This window comes from Bactrocera tryoni, chromosome 1 (genome assembly GCF_016617805.1).
Source record: "Bactrocera tryoni isolate S06 chromosome 1, CSIRO_BtryS06_freeze2, whole genome shotgun sequence".
Lineage (NCBI taxonomy): Eukaryota > Metazoa > Arthropoda > Insecta > Diptera > Tephritidae > Bactrocera > Bactrocera tryoni.
The window spans coordinates 3740270-3766549 of NC_052499.1; the positions used below are offsets into that span (position 1 = coordinate 3740270).

A 26280-nucleotide genomic window follows, 5' to 3' on the forward strand; every position below is an offset into this window, starting at 1 on the left:
AAATGTATACATGTTGTTAAATTTTATATTTTTTATAATATCTTTGTATTTTCTAGTAATGACGTATTAAATTTTGGTCAATTTAGTTGCAAATGTAATATTCACATACATATATTTTCTAATTTCACTTGGCATCCATTGCGGATTCCGTGTGACTCCTTTTCAGGCAATGTTATAAATTTAATTGAATTGATTAATAAAAAAATAATTATAAATAAACACATGAAAATTTTGATTTGTTTAGTATTTGAAAAAATATTATTTGAGTTTCACTTTATTGATAACATTTTTTTTTTAATAATCTAGAGCATAATATCATATTAAGCAATTAGAAATTTCGAATAAACAATTTTAAAAAATAAACAATTTAAAAGGATACATATGTATGTATATAAAAAATACAATTATATAAAAATAATGACCTATTCGCATAATTTACAAACACAGTTTGCAAAACCTACATTTACAAAAAAAAAATATTAAAAAATAAATAATTTCATAAATCAAAAAATTTCAGAAAAAATTAAAACACAAAATACAAATTTGGCAAAAATTTACATTTCTAAAATGTATCTTTTTTATTACAAAACTTTATTTTAAACCTAAAATATTTGATGAAAATGTTATTTTTTTGTTTGGAAGAATGAAAGTTACATATTATATATATTTATTTAATTAATACATACGTAACTAGATATGTAATATGAAATAATTATATAATATTTTAATTTAAGAAAAAACGTTTAATCGCCATAACCTAAAAAAGAAAACCTACCAATGTCAACTTTTAGGAACTTTGCAGAAACTCAGTATTTTATCAAAAACTTTCTTCGTTTTTTTTTGTTTTTAGAATAAAGTGAAATCTCTGTTTGGTTAAAAGTCAAATAATATTATAACAGATATGTATTAAAAAAATAATAATTTTAAAATTGGTTCTGTATTTTATTATTTTATTTATACATTCATACATATGTATAATTTTTTTTATATTTTTTTCCAAAACTGATATTCCGAACTAAACCACGTTAAAACTGTTTCAAACCATTAATTGTATTATGCGTGATATTTTATAAAAATTGCTTTCGTGTTACATGCTTTCAATTTTTTTCTAGTTCGTTTATATTTTTTGTTTCCTACATTTTTAAATTTATTTTATTTTGATTTCTTATTATATTCGCATTTTTATATTAATTTTTTGTATTTACTTTTTATTACTTTTCAGTTTATATTATTATTACTTTTTCTAGCTTTGATGTTGATGACATTTTAACTAAGCAAGCTTTCGTTCTATTAAATATACTACGAATTTAAAGCGCTGGTCCGAAACAATTATGAAATCAATTTTATAAGAAAAAATTCACTACAGTTTAAAAAAGAGAATTTTACAGCTGAAAAGCATTATACATATAAATTAAACGCAAAAAAGGTTATAACAACAACAATAACAAGCTCGAAAAAATCTACAATTGTTATAAGCAACCATAAATACACTTGCAAATTGAAAGGCCTAACATAGATACTAAGTAAATAGCTCCAGAACTTTACAAAGCCTATGCACATGCACATACATGCAAACATAAATACATATGTAAAGTAAAACTAACAGGCAACCATAACTACCATATATATTTGTTTTCCATGAAATATTGCATAAATATATATTTAAAAAAGTTACATGTAAAGGTTAAATCTAATAATATTAGAAAAATATAGTAAAAATATGAAAGATTTGAATACAATCTGTAAAAACACAACAACAAATTGCAACAGTAAATAGCTAAACATAAAAAAGCAACTAAAAGAAATTATTATGAGAAATTGAACTTCTATCGAATACCTACATACACACATAAATATCTGCAAACATATGTATATGAATGTTATGTTATGCCAAATGTATTAAAAATATATATGTATATATAAACTTTCATACACACGTATGTACATATTATTGCAATAAATATTGAGGGCAACAAAAGCGAAGCAGAGAACTGAGTGAAAAAACTTTAGAAGTTTCTAGAAGGTACATTTGCACATTTGCTTATTTCACAACTTATTGTTATTTTATTTAACCTTAAAATGATGTAAAATTATATGAAAATATTTTTTCTTTTTGCAATTCATTTGCATACTTTTAGGCTGTTACGAAATATAACTTTAAATTACATTTGATTTGCTTAAACACTGCGTGCACTCGGCATATAAATAGTGCACTTGGATAAGTGTTTTTAAATATTGTAAATCCATATTTGTTAAAAAAATTGCTTTTTAGGTTAGAATGAATTTTTTTTTAAATTTACAAAAAAAAGTAAAATTCTTTACCAAAATTTAAAGTTGTTATAAGCGTGTAAAATGCCTTTTAAATGGTAGTTTTAAATTTTATTTAATTTTTGAAGCTTCGAAAACTTTATTGTAGCGAAAATTTCGGAAAAAACTTCAAATAAAAAAATATTTTCATTGATATGCTTTTCAATATTGATGAGCTCAATAACGTCTTCAAATAAAACTGTATACATCATGATTCTATTATATAAGGTTGTGTCGATAGCCCGAAAACATCATTTTTGACAAAGTGTTTCAATAAATAATAACAAAATCGGGCGTTTTCTTTTGTATTGCCTTTTTTCTTTTTATGTGATACAAAGATTTTAATAATGCATATTTTGGGTGATAACTGAATACCAATAAATTTGAAATAACACAAAATCATCAAAATGTAAACAGAAAACTCATGAGAAAAATATAAAACAGCTGATTATGACATTTTAGAAAAAAATACTTTTTTGTAAGAGAAAGCACGCTTCGTAACGACACAACCTTAAATAATTAAACATGGTATACATACCTATGTACATATACATACATATGTATATACGGCTCTGCAATTAAAAAAATATATATGTTTCTCTTTTATTGCCTAGTAAATAAAATGAAATAGAAATATTTCGCTGAAAATCATACTCGCAAAATTATCAAAATGCAAAAGAAAAAGCAGTACATCGAATAAGAACACACACTTATTTTAGTTATCTTCCATAACCCAAAAAAAATCTTGTTATATATACATAAAATACAACAATATTGTAATACATACATATGAGATACTAAGTAATAGTAAAAACAAAAGCTAAGCTCTGTTATTAGAAATCGTAATTAAGCAAAGCATTACAAATGAAAGCTGAACTATTTAAGAAAGTTTATTAGACCAAGTCAATGCTGAAGGCAAAACAAAAAAACAATTTCCAAAATTGCCAATAAAATAATTTATGTAAATTACAAAATTCTCGTAACACTTAAAAAATATGTAAAAAATAAATAAAAAAGTAACAGTTATATTATAGTATAAGCTTAAAAATAAAGTTGAAGTGATTTATTACTAAAGCCTAAAATAAAACAACAACAAATGGAAATAAAGAAGCAACCAACCAATTATGTTACATTATATATTGTACAGTAAACAAAAAAACACACATGCAAGCATATTATTTAATATGAAATAAGTGAAAGCTGCATATACATAACAGTTAAAAAATTAAATTATAAGTATTAAATTATGCTAAAAAATATGTAATTATTGTTTGCTGATTGCTTGTTTGGTTGCGTGGCGTACGGTTTGATTGAGCGTCTGCCTAATTTGAGCGCTAAGAGCAGCTATGTACATTCACTTTCATTTAAGCTGTGAGCAATATTTAGCATACATACAGGCGCAAAATGCACATGCATTTGAGTTTTTGCAGAATACAGATGCATATGTCTTTGGCTGAAATACACAAACATGCCTGAAAAATAAGCAAAACAGTATAACGGTCTGTAATTCAAAAGCTTTATGAGTAAAAAAATTTCCGCGTGGCAGTGCAAAATAGTAACGAAGAAATGTGGAGAATAAATGTAACATACACACGTGTATTCTTCAGCGTTATCGAAGAGTGAAAGAGAATCCAACAGAAAGTGTTAAAATGTTAACAGTATCACACAGTAAATATATACATACAAGTACATATGCATACACAAACAAACATACATCCATATATTGTATATACATACATATACTATGTATATATATACATGTATGAGAACTAGTTATGTGGATACCATTATAGATACATAAATATATATATTCAAAAATAATATTGATGACAATTATTATTATTATTAAATAATAATATAATTATTATGGAACAAAAAAGAAGTATGTAATTAACTGATCATGATTATGATTATTAATTCTAATGAAACATTGTACTGAAAGTAAGCCGATGAGAGTAAGTGAGCAAAAAATTGAAATAAAAATGTAATTCTTATTAACAAAATAGCAATATGGTATTTTTAATGACAACCCTAAAGCAGTTTTCAATCGTGGAGGTAAAATCGAAAAAAATCGCAAAACTAAATGACTTACAGCGAAGACTGCACAACCTTCGAATGAATTGTTGACTCACGTGGTAGAAGCCAAGGCTAATGTCAGAGTGGTTGCGAGAAGCGATGCTCTAAGATGGCGCTATTACTAGCTATAAACCACTGAATTTACTTCTTATGAAAATCGCTCAATAACTAATGACGACGGCATGATGGAAACGGACGAGTAAAGACTTTGATCAATTTAAACATTCTAAATTCATGGTCCAAAGGACCCCAACCCGAATGGCAGGTATCATCCGGGCCAAACACTTTTCAGAACAAAAGTTGTGTTACTGCAGCAAGGACACAAGCTCAATAGCCATTCTCCCGTTCTGTTAGTTCAAAAGTCTGAGCGGCTATGGACTATACTTAACTGGTCATTACGAATTGGTGCCATATTTGAAATAAGAAGATTCGATTTTTTTTATTTTTATTGATTTTTATTTTCGGAAATATATGAAATTCTGTTCACTTAAATATTTTGTTCACATACACATTACGTCGCCTTCAAACATCATGAGCTGGTGATATTCTTAAATAAAAAATATGAATCCAGTGTATATTAAAAAATAATAATGCCGTAAAAGCTTCCACGAGGGAGCACATAAAACTAATACATAATATTTATTGCTACGTTCTAAGACGAGCTTGAGTTATTGCATCTTTTAAAACTCGTCCACAGTTAGGCGGCTACGCAGACGACGTGAAATTTCATTGTAATTGCGCTCCTTCCACTGTGCATTGATTTTGATCGTCTCCAAAGCCTGTTGGACACCCTGTTCGACCTTGCGCAAAAGTTGTTTGTTCTCTTCACAGAATGCACTCATCCTCTCATACTCACGCTGACTGCTCATTTGGCTTGCGATAGGCGAGAGGAGACGACGCAATTCAGAGCCATTCGGTTCAAAGCTGCAATGATGCGAGAAGGAGAAAAGGGGGTAAATAGGAAAACACAAAAGCATAACCTTAATAAAATATTTACTATTCGTGCAGGAAATCGATGTTGGCAATTAGATAATCGCGCGCTAAGTGGAAGCCAACTTCACCATGTGCCACAGCGCCGAAAGCGAAAGTTGAATCCTGTCGGCGTATATGTTTGTCGCTGTCGAATGCCCATTCCAAATAGCGTTGCAAGATCCAAACTTCGCGTGAGCAACCCAAAGCTGAGATTATAGTACGCTTCTCAGCTGCCACGTTCGAGTTCTTATAGCGCGCCCAAAGGAATTGCCAATCATCTTCGTTGCCATGACGTATAGATGTGCAGTAGATGACTGAACGCAGATCCTTCGGTACGGGATTGTATTCGTCGGGGTTGTCTACGGCACGCCAATGTTTGAAATATTGCTGTGCACTTGGTATACAATCTTCGACTTCGAAGCGACAGGCCCAGTTGGCAATGAGCTCTTTGTGGAGTATGGTATGCGGTGCCGCTTTAATTTCATCAGTCACATTCAAACCGCCGAGGTACAGGTAAATGGGGGAGAGTATCTTGCGCATGTATTTCTAAAATTTGTTTAGAAGATATTTAAAGAGAGATTCAAAATAAAATATTTCACATAAATGTCAAGCATTGTTAAGTACATAGTTCGTGAAAGTCAGGTAAAGAGTAGTGGGGATGCCACTTTTTACTTTTCTTCAGAGGTGTAAGCTGTGTAGTATGTGTTTCTTACTACTTACAGTGAAGAAAAGCTGCGAACATGAATTTCCAATTTTCAGTTTGATTTAATTATTCAGGGCAGCATTCCAAAATTCCAGTAAAATTTTACACTTCGGAAAGATAAAATTTTGTATCACTAATCACTTACCTTAAAGTACTCGTACTCTGGAGTCTGGCGCAAAATTCTGTTCACGTCACGCAGATTATCCAAAGCTGCTTTCCATGGAATATACTCGCGTTCACGTACTAAATACTCAATCAGACGCATTGCGATGTCATAATCCTGATCGCCGGTCCAGGCTAAGGTCAAAGCGTCATCGATGAGGTGTGCGCGATTGATAACATGTACCTTCCGGTAATCATCGCTGGTCAAAGTGTCGATTAACATATTCCAATTGCGTTCATCATACTTTACTTTATACAAACCGGACATTTGTACATTGAAAATGATCCATTCGTTTGCCTCAGGCAGATCCTTAAGAGTCTGAGTTACCGGCTCATTCATTTCATTGCATTGCAGCCAGTTTTTAGGTGTAGTTGCACCAAAGTCAATCTCGTTTTGAGTCGTAAAACTCAAGGGCACCCACCAGCAACTATGTTCGGCTTCCCGTGAAGCGGATGTATCGAGTAGGTAACGAATCTGTGTGACCTTGGCCAATTTACGATCGTAATCACGTGTTATTGTAATTATTGGATAGCCGGTTTGCAAGGTCCATGAATCCATAATGGTCTTGATATCGAAAGCTTTTGGCAGTGTGCGGAATTCGTGAGCTGCTTCGGTGAGTGCATACCATAGATCATCTTGCTCAGCATTGCCGTAAGCGTGTTTCTTGAGGTAATAATGTAAACCGGAGCGGAATGCCTCATCGCCGAGGAAGTGATGCATCATGCGTAAAACGGTGGAGCCTTTCTTGTACGAGATAGAGTCAAAGATCTCGGCAATTTTGTTGGTATGTGTGATCTCCTGCGAAATTGGGTGACTGCTCTTGAGCGCGTCAAGCTTAAATATAGCCAAAGTATTGTCGACCGACTCCTTTTCCAAACCACGCCATTCGGGATTGATGTGTTCAATACCCAAACTAGCTACATAAGTGGCGAAACCTTCATTCAACCACAAATCCTGCCACCATTTCATTGTGACCAGATTGCCAAACCATTGATGAGCCAGTTCATGCGCAATGACTGAAGCGACACGTTGTTTATTTTCCAAAGAAGACACATTCTCCGCATAGAGTAATGCAGTTTCACGATAGGTGACCAGGCCCCAGTTCTCCATGGCGCCGGCGCTAAAGTCGGGTATAGCGATCTCATCGATTTTATCCAGTGGGAATTTGATATTGAAAATATCTTCATAGTATTGCAACACCTTTGGTCCCACATCGGCGGCATAGTTGCATTGATCGATGGCATCAGGGCGTGCCCAGGTGCGGAATTGCACTTTATTCTTCAAACTGGTTTCCGAATTGACATAGGCGAAGTCGTTAACGGTATAGGCGACCAGGTATGTCGACATAGGCACCGACTCTTCGAATTCGCTCCAAACCCAATCCTTTTTATCAGCCCTGATGGTGGTATACATAAATAAAATAAAAATAATTCTTGAAAGACCAAGCAAGAAGACTTACATAGGACGTGTCTCTTTAAGGGGCATATTGCTCAAGGCCGTGTACTTATTGTGATGTCCGAGTATAACAACGAATTTCGCTTTGTAATCGGGCTCATCAAAGCAGGGGAATGCTAGACGCGCCGACGCCGGTTCAAATTGTGTAACCGCAAGCCATCTAAAAGCATCAAAAATATTTACATAGAAGTTGTTTAGAGTGGGTATACCTTGGCGGATAGTCTAACGTACTTTGTCTGATTGCTCGCACGATCCACATACGAACTACGATAGTAGCCACGCAAATTCAAATTTAATATACCCGAGAACGGTATGGTGAGTATGTATTCCTCTCCCCTGCGCAGGGGTTCGCACAAATGCATTATATAATAGTCATGGTAACTGTTCACCTCTGTGGAGCGCACACAATTCTTCTGTTCGCTCTCCTTGGCAATCAGATTGCGCAGAATAATTTCGTTACTATTTATGGTGAGATTGAGCGCATGCAGCGTGATGTTGCTTGTGTCCTCCAATGCGATCAAATGCATGGCGACCTCACCTACAAATGTTAAGTTTTCGGGATTCTCGAGGTGTGTGATCACGTGTAGCGTGTATTTTTGTGGTTTCACGGATCTTGGCAGACGGAAATAATTGTAACTGCTAGCAGCTTGTTGCACTGCTGGCCCCGCCGTTTCATATTCCGCGGCGTTTGTATCGGTGAAGGCGAGCACGAGAGAGGCTATGGCCATGAAGGTCAAGGCCGCGCAAGCATAACGTAGTTGTGATGCCATCTTGATTTGTCTCTGCGCTGGAATATCAATAAGTATTTAAATATTTTTTAATAAACAGATTTCTGTCACAATTTTTACGAAATATATACTATATACATTTATTTTGAAAGGCAATGAGCTTATTTTGATTTTTTAATACTTGACTGCACCTAGTAGCAGTTTTCGTAAACTCAAAAAATTTCAGGGGTGAATTTTAAAACCCTCAGAGGTCACTCAATGCAGCGTATGTCTATTATTTCCTTTACTGTTTTCAATCTCCATCGTACGGATTTAATTTATAGTGGTATCCTCCACGTCATATGTTGTTTTTTTTAATATTAGGTTAGATTCGGTTGGATAGCCCTTCAGCATTGCGGGGGGATCACACTTAGACTGTTATGTACAGTGCTTTGTGATGTCAAACGAAAATTCCTAAAGTTGAATGTCAGCTATCAGCAAAGCGCCTTGAACCTATCACAAATGTATGAGATCCGACTTGATCTGGCAAAAGCGGTTTATTCAAGAAAGAAGAGTTGAGATTATTCTATCTCATGTTCTTCGAAACATCTGCCGCAGTTGGCATCCGATAAGATATTCAATCTTACTGTATCAATCAAGATAAAACAGTGTGCAGTTAGAATTCCTACAACCATTGAAAGGTGAGCCTCGTTAAGAGCGAAAAGTTCCTTAAACCATAGAACAGCATTTGCTGATTTGGTCTGAGGTCCAACAGTCCAGTAGTGAACCTCAAGATGCTAATGGAGCTCTTACTCGAGGGCATGTGAACAGAGAGGATATATTCAGTTCCAGAGTGCCCAAGCTCGCAGCCATCTAAGTACCCATATTTTCTGAGTCTGATGGCAGCTATCGCAAAACATTCAGTGCAATAGTTTGTGCGGTTCGTGGTAATTTAAATTGAAAAAGAGAGCGAGATAAAATTGTAAATATATACATATGTACATATGTATGTCTTTTGTTTATTCTTTATAAAAAAAAATCAAATTATAATAGATTGTTTCCATAAATTTGACAAGTAAACAAAACCTCTATAATTCTATATATTTGTTGATTTTTGAATATGGATCGCTTTTGGCTCGTGTTTTCATTGCATATACCTATACAAACACACAAATGTTAATTCAATTATTTCTTGCTAACTTTATTGCCAAATAAATTTTAAAGCTCATGAATTTTCATGTCTTAATTAATGACAGGCCTTAGAAGCAGTCGAAATGGGAAAGAGGGATTTTTGTTTATTATTAGTTGTAAATTTAACGATGAAAGGAGAAATCGAATATTTTAGAAGAAAACATAAACAAAAGTTGGAAATGAATGGACACTAACACTGTCGCAAATTAATTTTTACTTACAATAAATTATCATTCAAATATTAAATTTCTCATTACTTTTATATTTTTTCATAATTCATTTCAACTAGCCAAAATTAGTTATATTCACAATATTAGTGGGCCGACTCCATATACACATGTATGTATGTATTTTCTTATTAACGAAAACCATTAAAAACTGTAAATAACTGCAAAGAATTGATTTCGATCGAACTTTTCGTAGAAAACTAATCAAATTGGCATTATATAAAATAAATTGCGAATTGCTGCTACTAATAATAACTAATAGCGGTAATAAATTTCTATTTCGAGTTGATATCTGAGTATATCTCTCCCGCCTGCATATGTAGACCGTACAGGGGTATAGCTGCTGTTAAAAATGCTACTGGATTAACGTTGAATGAAACGTTCAAGGGTTTGAGAGAGAGAGAGTTATTTCAAATACAACAAGTAAGGAAGCGCTACGTTCGGCTGCAACCGCACATTTTAAGCGCGTGACTATCGCCCGGGGATCTTAGATTCTGTTAACTATTTTTTTCCGAAGGACATCGTCCCGCCGAATTGATATAAAAAAGTTTTTTATAAAGGTCTCTATCAGTTCGGTGGTAGACTGAATCATGCAAGCCCCTTTTCGCATATTCATATGACGTATGCCCCATATAGAAGACCAAAGATATGTATGTATAATGGACGCAAATATTGTAACCATTAAGTTCTATGATGTTTTTGAACTCTACATACATTTTTATAGTTCTTTCTGTTCGCTGCTTCCTAATTCGGCCAAAAGGAAAGTTGTTTTTTACAAGAAATTGGAAAAATTTTTGGTGCTTGATAGCAATGTAAATTACGACAGGTGGTGCTATATTTATTTAATTATGTATATACATATGTTTATGTTATGTTCCACATGTATGTACATTACACTCAAGATCAAATATGAAACGGGCTGATATTTTCACCTCAGATTGGTACAAACTTTTTTATGTTTGTGTGCAGTTTGATCTCCATATATCAATTAGTGCTTGTTTGGCAGCTGTTTGTGTCCGATGAGAAAGGTTTATCTGGCCGTGCGAGTCTAATTTGATCTGGAGCGCTTGATTTTTATAATGAAAAATTTCCTCCATAAGAGTTTTTGAAAATAACAAAATAATGTATAAGACTTTGGTGCCGAACCTAAAAATATCCAAATTAATTTAAAAAAAATCAAAACGAAAATTTATATTACTAAATCTTCATAATTTTACAAAAAGCCGATGTCATCTTCATTAAAAGATTGTGAGAGCAGATTCGACACAAGTGATTTACAGAAAAATATGCCACCCTAATGTACATGCCTGTTCCAATTTCTTTCATGAATATACAAATTAAAATGCATTTTAAGTCACTCGATTTAACACACTTGAATGTGAAATAAAAAAAACACAGATGAACAATAGTAAACAGTTTAAAAGGCAGCTAGAGCAGTGAGTTGTCAGTTAGTTCAACTTGAGAATTTCATTAAAATGTAAGTCACGCATCGAGGTCTGGGCCAATGAAACCGTTTACCAACTTTGCTCCTGTGTCAGCTGTTTAACAAACTTTAAACATTTTCGGTTAAATGAATTTTTATATACATATATACGAGCATATGTATGTATGTCTGTATAAAATAGTCTGTACAAAATAATAAAAAACTGTATATTTATACCCTGAACAGGGTATATTAAGTTTGTCACGAAGTTTGTAACACCCAGAAGGAAGCGTCGGAGATCCTATAAAGTGCATATATAAATGATCAGTATGTTGAGCTGAGTCGATTTAGCCATGTCCGTCTGTCTGTCTGTCTGCCCGTCTGTCTGTATATATACGAACTAGTTCCTCAGTTTTTAAGGTATCGTTTTGAAATTTTGCAAACGTCATTTTCTCTTCAAGAAGCTGCTCATGTGTCGGAATTGCCGATATCGGACCACTATAACATATAGCTGCCATACAAACTAAACGATCGGAATTAAGTTCTTGTATGGAAAACTTTCACATTTGACAAGATATATTCACGAAGTTTGGTATATGTTATTTTCTAAGACAACAATGTAATCTCCGAAAAAATGTTAAGATCGGATTACTATAGCATTTAGCTTTCATACAAATGGACTCATAGTTACTAACATAAGTGCACCTGTGAAGGGTATTTAGCTTCGGTGCAACAGTTAACGTTTTTTCTTGTTTTAAATTAAATTTCCAATCGCAGTCTCAGGTATGTGTATTTTACCGTATATGTGTTGTATACTCACACATATTTTTAGGTTAAATAGAGCTGTTCTAATTGTTTATGGAGATTTAATGGATTTTTCAATAGATTTTTTTTATTTATTTTTTGTTTCGTTGATGATAGTTTTTTTATTTTAAAATTATTATTTTTTTCTTTTTTCGCCTGCGTTCAATGAAATTTTAGCGACGACTGGACGAGCATACAAATCTTTGTTTCTGTTATTCCAAAGCTAAACAAGAAATTGTTTAAATCAATACAGGTAAACAAAGCACGAAAACGCTAATGAAAATGCAGTAAACGTGTATACGAAAAAAAGTCAAATGCTCGAAACTAAATGTAGCAAAGTGTAGAACAAAATTCAGCCAAAAAAAAAAGTTGCCTACACCATAATTAATTCGGTAGCTTTCGATATGGCTGAATCTCTGTTCTTTCTGTTCAACTGTTTAGTTTCATTGTAATGCAAATGTAGCGCTGTTTAGTTATGCCTGTATGTATGTATTTTAGTTTTGTGAACATGATATGCAAATATAAAAATGAGTAGCTGTTTTAGAACAAGATCAGCCAGTTGGCCGCTTTGTTGTTGTTAACATGTGCTTATTATAATTTCCAACCAGGGATTCACATATAATACTTATGTAATATGTATATAAGCAGGTGCAGACAAAGTTGATCACTTTCCGAGAATTAATCTCAATATTTATATGTTAAAATTACTTAAGCCGATTTAAGCTGAAGTATTCTATCTTGTTTTGCAATAAAATCCATCTTAATTTATCCATATTATATCTTAAATCAAAGTTGATGATTCTAAGTTATTAAATATTGTTGTTATTTCAAGCTTAGCATCATTTGCCACATTGGCTTAAAAGCTCTTAATTTATTCGCATTGAGTTTAAACAAAAAAACATGTTCGACTTTTCCGGTTCCAAGTTTGGGAGGAAGTCCCCAAATTTTTGATTAATGTTTCCATTAAAACTTCATATACTCCTTTCCAGTATTTTAGTAAAAAATCAATATGTAATAAAAGGAAATGACCTATGTTGCGATACTAGATTTCCTCAATTTCGAAAAACTTTTTGTCAAAGTGAAAAGTTGTTTTAAAATCATCGGACGCGAAATTTTTAGGGAATTAGATTAAGGGGTTACATGACTTTACGGATTTTAAAAAATCTAATATTTTATTGTCTTATAAAATTCTACAACGCCTCTAGAATATTGTCCTAAAATTTCAAGTTGATCCGAATAATAGTTTCGGGGATACAGCATTCAGAACTTGTGCGCTGGAGGCCAGCTAGGCTAAGTGCGCCGCCTTTAAACGCATTTTTCTCGAAACTGTGTTTTTGAAGTTGGTTGGTAAGATTTCTCGAGAACTACTCAACCTATCTTTATGAAATTTTACACAGGTCCTTAAGATATAATTGTTAAAGACTTGGACGAAAGATTTTTTTCGATTATAACTATTTGAGAAAAGCAAAAATGCCGCGAATTTTTTATTGAAATTCTAATTTTTTTTAAATTCAATTATCATGTTTTTCCTTCGTTCACGTTATAAGTTAAGGTTTTAACTAAAACACGTATTTTTTCACTTTAGATGATCCTGTAAGGAGTTATCCTGCCAACGCGGGCGCATCTTTTTTCCGAGGGGTCACCGAAAATGGCGTCGCAATGGCCGAGTTTAAAATAGTTTTTTCCAAAAATTTCAGAATTTCAATAGTTAAAGAATTTGTGCTTTCCAACTGGCTGTTTTTACCCGAGGAAACCCATGTAACCCCTTAAAATACATCAAGCATCAATGAAATTACAAAAATTCAAGGCTTGATTATGACTTATAACTTTCGGTATTATTAGTATTATACTTTTCGAATCAGTCTGTGTAAGAACATAATGTCATCATTAAGGGTCTGAACAAAATTATAGAAAATTTTTTAAAAGCTCGTCAACAGAAAAAAAGCTCTTAAAAAGCTTTATAAATTAATGAATTAGCTATCAGTCGATATTATTAGACCCAAAAGAAAAATATAATAATTTTTGACCATGATTTTGCACATTTCTATATTATCAGATAAATTTAGAATGCTAAAACTGTGAACCACCTTTCGAACAGCTGATTAATGTGTATGGGAAGCTCTCTGAATTTGGACTGACGATAGTTGTAACAGAAATAAAAGGTATATATATGGTGCTTAATAGTAAATAATATGAGCCATTAGAATTAACTAGTATACACTGAAAAAAATATTCATATTGCTTATTAAATTATTTATAAAAATATATATTTGTCAATGGTAACTTCAATGTAAACTTTTGTAAGTGTAACTAACAAACTCAAAGAGAATATGTTCGAAAAAAGCCTAGCCTATTCCAGCCTATTGGTTGTTGGTGATACTAACTATGAGTATAGGAGTAAAATCCTTGAAATAGTGTGGCATTTGTTGTTTTTATACAATGTTTTTTTTTATTCACCATAGACGCTCAGCTCCGTTTGACCGCAATTGATTGGAGACAATCAAAATCGAATTTAAAATTTGCGCTCACACAACCTAATTAAACACTCGAAGAGCACGCTGAAGGGAAGAGCGTGGGGCGGGGGAAGCGAGGATATGAGTGAACACTCACGCATACACATATTACTACTTACCGGCAGCGGTTGTCTTAGGTAACGGTAACTGCAAGCGACTTCTTGCTCATAATTGATGTGCAACGAAAATGCAACTATGTATTGCAAGTGGGTTGGGAGCGGAATCTAAGCGGAGAGTTCAAAATTGTCATACGCAGATAGCTACGTGGTTGTATTTGCTGTTGTACTGCAACAATGTCATTGCAGCAATTTGCATATGAGCAGCAGAGTGAATTAGAAAAAAAAAATACGACAATTTAATATCGATTTGCGAAAATTACAAGAGAGTGGTGAGGGGTAAATTAATTGCGGAGATATGTTTGTAGAGACGTGAAAGTTGACTAATTAATTTGATTAAATCTATTACAAATTACTTTTAAATAAAAGTTACAGATAACGTTTAAAAAATATTCATTGCGAGTTCACTCTTTAAGGTTATCTCCGTTTGAACTGTGTTTTAAAAATAAATATTGTAATTTTATAAATATAATAAAGGAATTTATGAAAACCAGACAGTTTCTAAGGCGACCTTTACTATTGTGCGGGCTTAATTAAGTGAGACAATACTAATTAAAATTGACTTTCACGGTTTTTGTAATTCGATAGTGTTAAACTAATCTCTAAAATAGCGTAAAAGAAGAAGTGTGCAAAGGAAACATTTTGCTTCGCTAAAAACCGTTTTTTCATGGAGCTCAAACAATAGTTACTGGCTATAACTCAGAACCCTCCTTCGATATTTAAATATAATTCATCGAAGTCTTGGAATATAGTTGAATGCTGTAAAACGTATATTTCTCGTCGGTAAGCCATGAGTTTCAATAGGCTTAAGCCAGAATCCTAAATATCAAAAACTAATGGTTTCTGAAAAACTTCAAACAGTACAACAGTTGGTCTGAGACCGCTCAAATGCATCCTTCTACTTGCAGAGAACCACTCACTGAAAGTCAAGACATGATGCTTGATGTCAAATGAACCACATCCACACACATAATTCTAACTACCAGTGAACCTCGCACCTCGAAATTAATTATAAGGATCTGACATGTTGTAATTTCAGAAAAACTTTTTCTAATAACTTTGTCTCATTCATAGACAATTTAGGGTCTCCGAGAGCCACATTTGTAGAAATAACAAAAACAAAAAATTAGAAACAAATTATTAACCGCTGTGTCGCCATAAAACTTATAAGTTCCACCAGTTGTTGGATAATGTTGAGTTTTAACACTCTGTGTATAAAAGATCGTCGAAATGTCTAGCTAATATCGATATACTTGTATGTATATAAAATTGCGTGTCACGTTTTACCCTGGTGTTCATTTCTAAACTTGTGTACCCATTTCAGTAAAATTTAACACATTCAGTCCTTTTTGATCCAACTTAAAAGATAGGATAGCGTATATCTCAACTGCGTTAAGAGTAAAAGAATTCATAAATGAAAAAAATTTCTAGACATAAACCTGTTTAAAAAAAATTTTAAAATTTACCAATTTTTTTTTAAAGTAAAGCATTTTTAGTAAGTAAGGCGTATGTCTTATGACCGGTAAGTGGTTGCCATGTATAATACGCATTATAGTCACCATACATAATATAGATGAAAATTATTAATAATAATGTACTGGAAAACAATATGTACTTTTTAATATATATTTATATTTTTAATTCATTGAAAAAAATGTTCATAATTTTGAATAAATTCCACTGTAATTAAAGCGGAACGCAAATAAATTATTTTCAACTCCCTGATTATTTAAACTCAATTAAAATCTGTCTGATTGCTTTTTCCGTGACTGGTGTGCTAATTTTTTAAGCACTTGTAAATTTATATTTTGTTTTGATTCGATTTTAGACTTCCTGTTTTCGTTACTGGAGTTCAAAATTGCGTTTTTTCTGAAGTTATACATTTAATGTGTTCACTGCACTTTTTGGCGCGTACTTTCACATTCCAATTAATGAAATTTATGGCGATTACATTTGAATTGTTATTCAATGTCTACAACTGTAACACAAAGTTTAAGGAAGAAATCACAAATTTTCCGGTTTTACATTTGCTTACACTTACTCGAACGAAAACACAGCAAAATGTTGACCGAAAAGTCTTCTGTTATTACTATTTATATGCACAATTTAGGAAACGTACGAAAATTCACACAAAAAAGTATATATGTGTGCTTGTAGCAATGATAAGTCGCGTGCGCGCACCGCCTTTTATGCTGCGCTTATTTGAGCCCTGCTACTATTTACTAGCGCCACACTTAACTAACCCACAACCAGCACCGCGCACAGGTACTGTCTATCTGAAGCGTTCTCAACAGCGCGCCGGCCACTTATAAGCAAGCGGCCAGCCAAGAGGGAGCATGCATGCACGAGCGCGCGCTTGGCGCTGTCGTTGACTCGGCTGTTGGCGACTGGGCGGACAGCGCTGTCGTATGCGCAACGCCAGTTGTTGCCGGTTTCGGACGCTTCGCTAGGCGTCAATACACTCTTTCACTGGCGACAAATCTAGCTATGCACGCACAAGCACATACATACAGACAGACAGACATACAGCTAGACAGACGCACAAAAATACAAATGAAATTAAATGCAAATCAATTAATAAAAATACGGCTTAATACACGCTGCGTCTGGTGGAAATGTGCCGCTGTGCGGTTGCGCGCGTGAGCAGATTACCACTTAGCCGTGTGTAAGCGCACATACGAACATACGCACCACAAAGAATAGTGCTGTAGCAACATCTTGTAAGTGTTCCTTTTGATGATAGCAACAGTTGTCATAGCTTCGGCATAAAATATGCCATTTTGTTGTTATTTCCACTCGTTTGTCGTTGTTAGCGACCAGCTGTTAAGGCTCCAACGTCGCGCTGCTGCCAGTGGTTGTCTATAAGTACTTGCCAACCGGTAGTGCATGCCAGCGGCTGATAATTTTTGCGTAGACAATAAATTGCGCTTAGCTGGTGTTCGACGCACAGAAAGGAGTTACAGAATTTCACGCAATTCTATTTCGTTATACCCTCAATGACATAATGCTATATGCTTGTTATGCGCACCAAAGCGACTGGAAGAGCTTTGCCGTAATAATGATTGGTCATAAATTCACGGATCAAAAGCGCTCTTAATTTTAATGCACAATAAGATTTGGATTGACTTCAATATACAAGCCCATACACATACATATACATTATGTATATGAGGCTTATTTTAAAAGTATGGCGATTTATTCATGAATATCTATTTCTTTTGTATTTAAAAGTGTTGCACTTCTGTCAGCGTTTTTCCAATCCTCAAAGCATTTAAAAAATTAATTATTTGTGATCTGGTTTAGTTCCTCCTCCGATGCAGTTTATAGCCCTCAATCGTAGTGTAGCGTCGTCCTTTGTTGCAAAAGCCAATTTTTGTTCTTCCACAAATCCGGGTGTTTCTGGTGGATTGCTTCTCGCAAAGTGCGCATGATTGCCGGCAATAATTTTTTATTGACCAATATTTACGACCAATTGGCACGAAGTCCCTGCAATCGAAGAAAACCTTCATATCCGACCTAAGTTGGCGCGTTTTTTTCGGTCTTGGCTCATGCGGCAGCTTCCATTGAGATGATTGGGCTATGGTTTCCACGTCACAACCATAAACCTAAACTCGTCACCAGTTGTGACTCCCTGGAAGAGATCTGGGTTATCGCGGACTTAGTCCAACATCTCTTGAGCATTGGTACAAACATCGCGGCGAACCAAAACGCGTCCACGCAAAACAGCTGCCAAAAATTAACCAAACATCATATTCACTAGATTTTACATGCTTGTGGTAGTATGTACTATAAGTTTAGGAAAAGGATTACACACAGATAAATCCACACTTCTTACCAATTATGCGTTAAAGATTTCGAAAGTACAATTCCATGCGACTCTCGAGAGAGTTTGAATATCTTGTCACACATTTCCGAAAGGGTGGATAACTTTATTATATTAAGAATCAACAGGCTTCTCTAGTTATGTATACGACGTCTACTCTACCTGCGCCTTAATTGTTACAAATTTTATACGACCAAGTAACTTTTCAGATTGATAGAGGAAACGAGTCTATACAAAAGACATATTGGAGATGAAGCAAGCTATTTAAACACCAATTCAGTGTCAGATTAGTTTCATTAAAATCTATTTTTGGATTCTTATAAACCAACCGATACTTTGTTGTTGCTAAAGAAGCAAAGACTCCCTCGTCATCAGATGAACGTGTTGGGTCGTATAAAAAAGGAATCATATTGGATAGCTCTATAAAAAATATGGCACAAGGACCAGAGCTTGTTTGTGTACGCTAAATTTGTATATTTCGGAAATATTTAACAGACATTAATGACACTGAATGTCACAATCACCTTTGCCAAAGTTGACAAGAACTTCTTCAAGTTCTCGGAGAGAACTGCTCGGGTTCAAACAAATTTTGCCAATTTTGGTGTGATACCTTCAATTTTTGATTTTAGAAAGTATTACATAATGCAGTGAACTGAATCACACGAGACCCATATTATCACTCTTTGACACAGCATGAATGTTATACGATCAAAAGTAATGCAAAAAGACTTACTGTATTCTATGAAATGTACACTCATAGTGATAACCTTTGATATTTGATAAAGCTTTTTCTGTTTACCAGAAATGGCTTTTTCCTCTTAAGCATGAATCAAGCCGAAAAATATTTGATTTGTTTGACTCGTTCGAGTAGCGAATTAAGAAGAATTAGATAAGGTATGAGAGTGGTACACAAAATTATAAGCTGACTACGCGCTGAAAGCCACGACGACAAAAATTGTACAAACCCACCCAAAGGTTCAAAAACCTTTTTTTATTAACAAACTTTCTATTTCAAAGCAAGTTTGTGTATTTCAAAGATAGAAAGGTAATCTTTCTTAATACTGTTTCTTCCTTAACGACTCCTATATAAGTTAATCGCGTCTTAAATTGTAATGTATTGCTCCAATGAGGATTTTCTAGCAATGAACACGCTAGCACACCTATGTATGTACATATGTATGTATGTGCATATGTACAAATATACTTATGTACGCGACTCTTAACCTAATCGTATTAATTTATTATATCTTCATACTCTTCCAGCAAATATTGGTTTCGAATGCTATATACTATATTTTTTTAATTTTGTCATTATATCTCAGCTGACGTACATATGCACATATAAATGCATATAATATACATATGTATATAATCCCCTATATATAAGTACATTTGTATGTGTGAAGTTAAGTAGGTGTATTGTTGTCTTGCGGCTATTTTGCATTTCTCCAAATGAAAGAGTGTTGTCTTCTTATTGGCACTGATTGCTGCGACTACTGTGGCAAAGATGGATGGATGGATGAAATACTCCTACGTAAACAAGTATTAATGTAGAAATATATGAAAGTAAGGCGATAAACATGTGTGTATAGTCGATCTTGAATTAGAAATATGATTAATCTAATAAAAAAGTAACTCGCGATGGTCACTTCAAATCCTTTGAAAGATACTCAAAACTTGGATAAATATTGATACATATAAATAAAGATAGTAGGGATGAGGCACTTTTGAATCTTGTTGGGTCTATGGAAAAACATTTGCCGAATTGGGGCAAAATCTTTTCGATTCTTCATTTAAGAAAATAATAAGACCATATAGGAAAGTAGCTACCAAACACATACTATTTACTATTTAAAAATACTAAAAAATCAAGGTTTCACGTCAAAAATGTATTATTTTTCAAAGAGTTATAAGTACATACATATATGGTAAATGATTCGGATAGGCGGGAGTGGCTTTTTTCGAAAGTGATCGATTGGTTTTTCTGCACAAATTGGATAATATTGCTTCCTCTATACTTTCGTTTTGATGACATTTTTATTTAAATTTGATGGAATCAGTGATCTCTTTCTTTACCCCTAGGCAAGTCAACAACCTTTACTTACATTTAGCCAAATCAACAACCCTTGATCCATTGCTTACATTTTATGGCGTCAATTGCCCTTTTTTACATTATTTATAGGGTTAATGCCATCTTTGTTTACATATTATGGGGTCAATGACCCTTTTGTTTGCATTTTTTGGGGTCAGTGAGCCTTTTGTTTACTTTTAGCAAAGTCAACCACCTGCCCTGTCTGTAAAATACTCACTTCTCCATGTATTAAAAGACTTCCTTTTAAGTACAAATAAATAAACACCAAATTCGTATTTGTTTCATTCATTTTGACATCTAATTATGTATTGTCATAATTAAGTTTATTACATAATGATCGTTGCTATAATTAAGTAGATAAGGCAATTTTGCCTAAAACTTATTTTAATTATTAGTCGAGACCACTTTTGTATACATAAATTTGTCAATAAATAAATAAATAATTGCTTTATGGTGAATAAATTTGAGCAAGAAGAAGCACAATGTGTCAGCTGTGCTGTCAAACACCAACAAAATAATAGATTGCCCGCGTAAAATGCTATCCAAGCAAAGTACATCAACATTTTAAACATCTGCTCGTTTTTGTTGTCTGTTATTAATTTTGGTTACATGTTTTATGAAATAACTTTATTTGTATTACTATAGCTGTGAATTTTAGCAGTTTAATAAATTAAAGTCTTAAAAATGAGTGTTACACCAACGAAACGAAGAGCTTCAAAAGTAGGCCGGACGCGTTCCAGTTCTAGTTTAAGCAGCACCGAAGATGTCATGGTAACAGTGGACGACTCGGATGAGGAACATGAATCATCTAAAGGGCGTCAACTGAGAAGATCAGCACGCAAACCCAGCCCACAGAAGAAATATGCCGAAGACTACGTATTAACTGACATTCTACCCAGCAAGAGGAGTAATACACGAAAGAATGATACTGATGACGAGGAAACTGCTGAAAATGATGATGAAAATTGTATGACAAATACTGCAGCACATCCTGATATTGTCGACATTCAGTTATTACAAGATGATGATATAGCAGGCAAAAATATGTACGGATTTCATACGCCAAAAAAACGCAACGGCATGGCACTGGCGGCCTTGAATACTCCAAAAACACCTAAAACGCCAAAGACACCGAAATCTGTTAAGACATCACGCTCCTCAACATCACAGCTGCAAGCAAAAACACCCGACACAAAGCGACGAAAATCGACTGTTGAACCTAAAACACCTTCGCATGTGCGGCATCGTGTCAAAAATCGTAATACAAATTAATTAAAAAAAAAATAAAAATTAAACTAGTATATTTCCAAACTTTTCTTTGATTACAGAAATTGCCAAAATTATGGACTCTGATTCTGACTTCTCTGCCAGTGGCAGCGATTTTGTACCAACTGACAGCGATAGTGATAGTTCCAGTAGTAGTGATGAGGATGATGCCGCCGACGATGAACCGAAGACTCCACATAAAGGGCGACGGCCCATAGTTGTACCAGTGTTACCGAAAACTCCTTCTGCGGCGCGTTCACGTCAATCAGCTCGCGCTAAGAAATCTTCCGTTGACTATGTACCTGAGAGTGATGGCTATTTCCAAGCACATGCCAGTACCAAAATACTCACTTCCGATCACACACTCGATCGTCTAAAAAATCCACGATTACCAGCAGATCGTTTATTCACGCTATTGAATGAAATGAAACCAACTCCCGAACATGAGGAGGCAATCAGCGCCATGATGGAAGAATATCATTCATATTTTCCGAAATGGTTGTGTATCTTACACGAAGGCTACAGTTTGCTACTCTATGGGTTGGGTTCAAAACGTCAGCTACTACAAGCCTTTCATCGTGAAATACTCGCCGATCAATCGGTGCTTGTTGTGAACGGTTTCTTTCCCAGTTTAACGTTGAAAGACATTTTGGACAGCATTATTGGTGAATTATTGAATGGTGATGCTAATGTTAGTCCGTCAAATCCTCACGAAGCGGTTGACTTGATTGAGGAAGAACTTTCGTACACCCCACAAACACATATATATTTAATAGTGCATAATTTGGATGGCAGCATGTTGAGAAACACAAAGGCGCAAGCGATATTGGCGCGTTTAGCTAGTTTAAGGCAATTGCATTTGCTTGCGTCCATTGATTATATCAACACGCCACTATGTAAGTACATCTGTTTAAATTAGCTTTTCAGAAGAGAACTGTCTATTTTAGTCAGTATGTTTTTATTTACTTATTTTTATTTTTATTTTCTTTTAATTTTATTTTTATAGTAATTATTATTTTTTTGCTTTGTACTTAGTGTTTTTTTTAATATCTTTATTACTTTTTTGTTATATATATATATTTTATTTTATTTGTTTCTATTCCTTGTTTTTAATTTTCTCTTCATGCTATCAGTATGGGATCACACGAGGCTAAGTAACTTTAACTTTTCTTGGTGGGATTGCACTACTATGTTGCCGTACAGCGATGAAACTGCTTATGAAAACTCACTGTTGGTACAAAACTCCGGCGAATTGGCGCTCTCGTCCATGCGTAGCGTTTTCTCATCGCTTACAACAAACACACGTGGCATTTATATGATCATTGTTAAGAATCAACTCAAAAATAAAGGCAACCCCAATTTCCAGGGTAAGTTCACGCTACGGTTTTATACTCAGCGTTTGTGTAATAATGTTTTTTAATTTTCCTTCAATCAGGCATGTCGTTCAAGGATTTGTATTGGAGTTGTCGTGAAGCTTTTCTTGTCAGTTCCGATTTGGCATTGCGTGCACAACTTACAGAGTTTCTGGATCACAAATTGGTGAAATCGAAACGCAACATTGATGGCTCGGAATTGTTGAGTATACCCATTGAAGAAGCGCTGTTGCAACAATTCTTGGATGAGCAAGAGAAAAAATCCTGAAAAGGCGTACAACTTACTCCCTTTAAATGCGGACAAAAACTAGTTCTAGTTGTGTTTAACGACACCGCTAGAATATCATTTACTTTTTGCTTATGTCGCCATGAAATTGTTAAGTAAGTGTGAAAGTTAAACATTTGTTAATTCAATAAAAAATATGTTAAGATTTTTAAGACTTATTTTGTCATACAATCATTTCCAAAATGTGTTTACTTTATAATTTAATGATAATTAAAAAATAAATTTTGTTTTATCTTTTTTTATTTATTTTTATATTTTTTTCATATTTTTTTATTTTTTGTATTAATCTTTGTAATAGTTTTTATATAACTTAACAATAACTTTTCAATTATTTTTGAATTTTTTTATTTTTTTAATATTTTTTTATTTTTTTTAATATTTTTATTTTTTAATATTTTTATTTTTTAATATTTTTTAATAATTTTTTATTATACTATTTTTTATTTATTTTTATTTTTTTTAATAATTTTTATTTTTTTTAATATTTTTTATTTTTTAATATTTTTTATTTTTTAATATTTTTTTATTTTTAATATTTTTATTTTTTAATATTTTTTATTTTTAATAATTTTTATTTTTAAATATTTTTTTAATTTTTTAAATATTTTTAGTATTTTTTAAAAATATTTTTTTAATAATTTTTATTTATTTTTAATTTTTATTTTTTTAATTATTTTTATTTTTTTAATAACTTTATTTTTTTTTAATTTTTATTTTATTTTTAATAATGTTTTATTTTTTTAATATTTTTTATTTTTTTAATATTTTTTCAATAATTTTGTTTTTATTAATTTCTTTTTATTAATTTTCTTTTCCCATTATTTTTTTTAATTATTATTTTTTTAATACATTAAGGCGTGCATAATTAATTCTTTTGTTATTGTTGAACACATTTTTGAAGTAATTTCAAGAAATAGTGCAGAGTTGACAGTCCGTGATTGGATAAACATCCGAGCCAGTTTCGGTTACTTAGACCCGACTGCCGTGAGAACGGTATTAATTACATTAATTCATATATTATACTGTGGACCAATTTAATATTTATACATACCACTACGTTAGGCTGCAGACTTCTCTGTATAAAAAGAAATACTCGAAACATCAATTTCTAAGCCACCCAAACCCCTTCATGAAGATGAAAAGAAACAAACAATGCTCTTAAGATTTGTTTTTTTTGTCTGTGTTTAATTTACTTTATATTTGTAATTATATTATAATTGTATTGTATTGTTGTTGTTGTAATAGTACTTTAATTAATTGCTTAACTATAAATAATTTTAAATTTACGCTTACTTTAATGTTTGTTTCACTTTGTTTTGTATTTACTTGTTGTTGTTCCAGCGCAGCATCAGCACGCTGAATTACATATTCACATACATACTCTCAATGTTAATTATTTGAAAATAACGCACGAGCTTATAATTCTTTACTTGATGTGTTTTGTTGTTTTTGCAATTTCGTAACAAAATACACAGAACCACGCAAAGCAAATTGCGCATTTTTGCCTTGATTTCTCACGGGATAATAATGCAGTTCTTTAAATTTTCTTGCTTGCAAGGCTGCTTGATTGCCTTGTTCTGTCAGCTGCTTTTTTCCTTGTTCAGTTATTTTTTGCTAATATTTGTTTTTTGCTTTTTTTGTTTATTTTTTGTGTTTTTATTATTTTTGCAGCTTTTCCCTGGCTTACACTATGCGAAGCAAATTCAAAAAATATGCATTACAACAAACAAACAAAAAGAATTAAATTACTTTGCTTAAAATTAGAAACAAAAATAGAGCTACAAACAAAATTTAAAAACTAAAATTAAAATTTTATGAGTTTCGGGCGCAGAATGTGCGTACAACTACAAATTACATATAATTACAAGTGCTATGTGTTGATAATTTTTATTTAAAATTCTGCATATTTTTACTTATTAATTATTAATTAAATTTATCATTAATAGTGTTATCAACTGTGTTTCATTAACATTTAAATGGTGGTCTCTTTTTCACTTAATTTTAACTTTGACATTTCTGCATATTTTAACAACTAAAGTGATTTAGTAGAAATTGAACGCAAAAAATAAGTCGAAGGGGTTAAGATAAAGAGAAAATATAAGAAGGCAAAAGTAAAATTATGGTTGATTAACAAATTAATTTAATTTAATTTATTAAAAATTAATTCATGTTGATTAAACAAAGTTAAACGAAATTCTGTAGCAATTAAAACGGAAATTAATTCGGTTGTGAAATTTCAGAGTGTAAAAAAGAGCGAAAAATATTGAATTGCAGCAAATTTATTTCATATATTCACTTATCCATAATTAAAACTAGTTATAACATAATAGTAGTAGTAAATAATAATAATAATGAATTTATAATAATATTAATAAAATTATATTTAATAATAAACATAAAATTACTTAAATTTAATTAAATGTAGACAGAAAAAATTATGAATGTTGCATTGTGTATTATGCGTTTTCACAATTTTCCCTTACACTGCCCATTTTTACAGTTAAAATTTAAATTTGTAATTTTTTGCAATAATTTTTGTAGTAAATTTAAAGTTGTAATGTTTGTTTTCTCTTTGCAAAGTTTATTTTTGAGTTGTTATTTTGTTATTTTTCACTTTTTTATTTTTTTCCATATTTTACTTAATATTATTATTTGTTAATTTTTGTTTTTATTGTAGAGCATTTAAAAATACCATTTTTACATAACAACAACGTGTGTGTGTTTGTTCCTTTTGTTTTTGTTTTGTTTTAGCAAATTTTATTTACTTTTAAATTTTTCTTTAT

General features: G+C 32.5%; 2 protein-coding genes across 3 annotated transcripts; one reads left to right on the forward strand and one right to left on the reverse strand.

The window, feature by feature from the left end:
* Positions 1-4826: 4826 nt before the first annotated feature.
* On the reverse strand, positions 4827-16924 carry LOC120779631 (aminopeptidase N-like). Of its 2 annotated transcripts, XM_040111982.1 has the most exons (7): positions 16699-16924; positions 7908-8463; positions 7681-7836; positions 6204-7617; positions 6076-6087; positions 5381-5901; positions 4827-5307 (listed from the first exon to the last, which is right to left on the reverse strand). In XM_040111982.1, the coding sequence occupies exons 2-7, from the start codon at positions 8444-8446 to the stop codon at positions 5064-5066; spliced, it is 2886 nt and encodes a 961-aa protein (XP_039967916.1). In that variant the 5' UTR covers positions 8447-8463; positions 16699-16924; the 3' UTR covers positions 4827-5063. The 2 variants fall into 2 exon arrangements, with proteins under 2 accessions (XP_039967916.1, XP_039967923.1); XM_040111989.1 differs by lacking the exon at positions 6076-6087.
* A 4233-nt stretch (positions 16925-21157) lies between these two features.
* Positions 21158-25270, forward strand: LOC120782538 (origin recognition complex subunit 2). Its single transcript, XM_040114868.1, has 5 exons — positions 21158-21830; positions 21901-22734; positions 22972-23205; positions 23274-23592; positions 25169-25270. The coding sequence occupies exons 1-4, from the start codon at positions 21257-21259 to the stop codon at positions 23477-23479; spliced, it is 1848 nt and encodes a 615-aa protein (XP_039970802.1). The 5' UTR covers positions 21158-21256; the 3' UTR covers positions 23480-23592; positions 25169-25270.
* Positions 25271-26280: the final 1010 nt, after the last annotated feature.

Coding starts and splice junctions, on each gene's coding strand:
- LOC120779631 (XM_040111982.1), bottom strand. CDS start 8,446: ATGGCATCACAACTACGTTATGCTTGCGCGGCCTTGACCTTCATGGCC. Junction 7,618..7,680: donor CTTAAAGAGACACGTCCTAT/GTAAGTCTTCTT, acceptor TACCACCATCAG/GGCTGATAAAAAGGATTGGG. Junction 5,308..5,380: donor ATCGATTTCCTGCACGAATA/GTAAATATTTTA, acceptor GCATCATTGCAG/CTTTGAACCGAATGGCTCTG.
- LOC120782538 (XM_040114868.1), top strand. CDS start 21,257: ATGAGTGTTACACCAACGAAACGAAGAGCTTCAAAAGTAGGCCGGACG. Junction 21,831..21,900: donor GCGGCATCGTGTCAAAAATC/GTAATACAAATT, acceptor CTTTGATTACAG/AAATTGCCAAAATTATGGAC. Junction 23,206..23,273: donor AGGCAACCCCAATTTCCAGG/GTAAGTTCACGC, acceptor TCCTTCAATCAG/GCATGTCGTTCAAGGATTTG.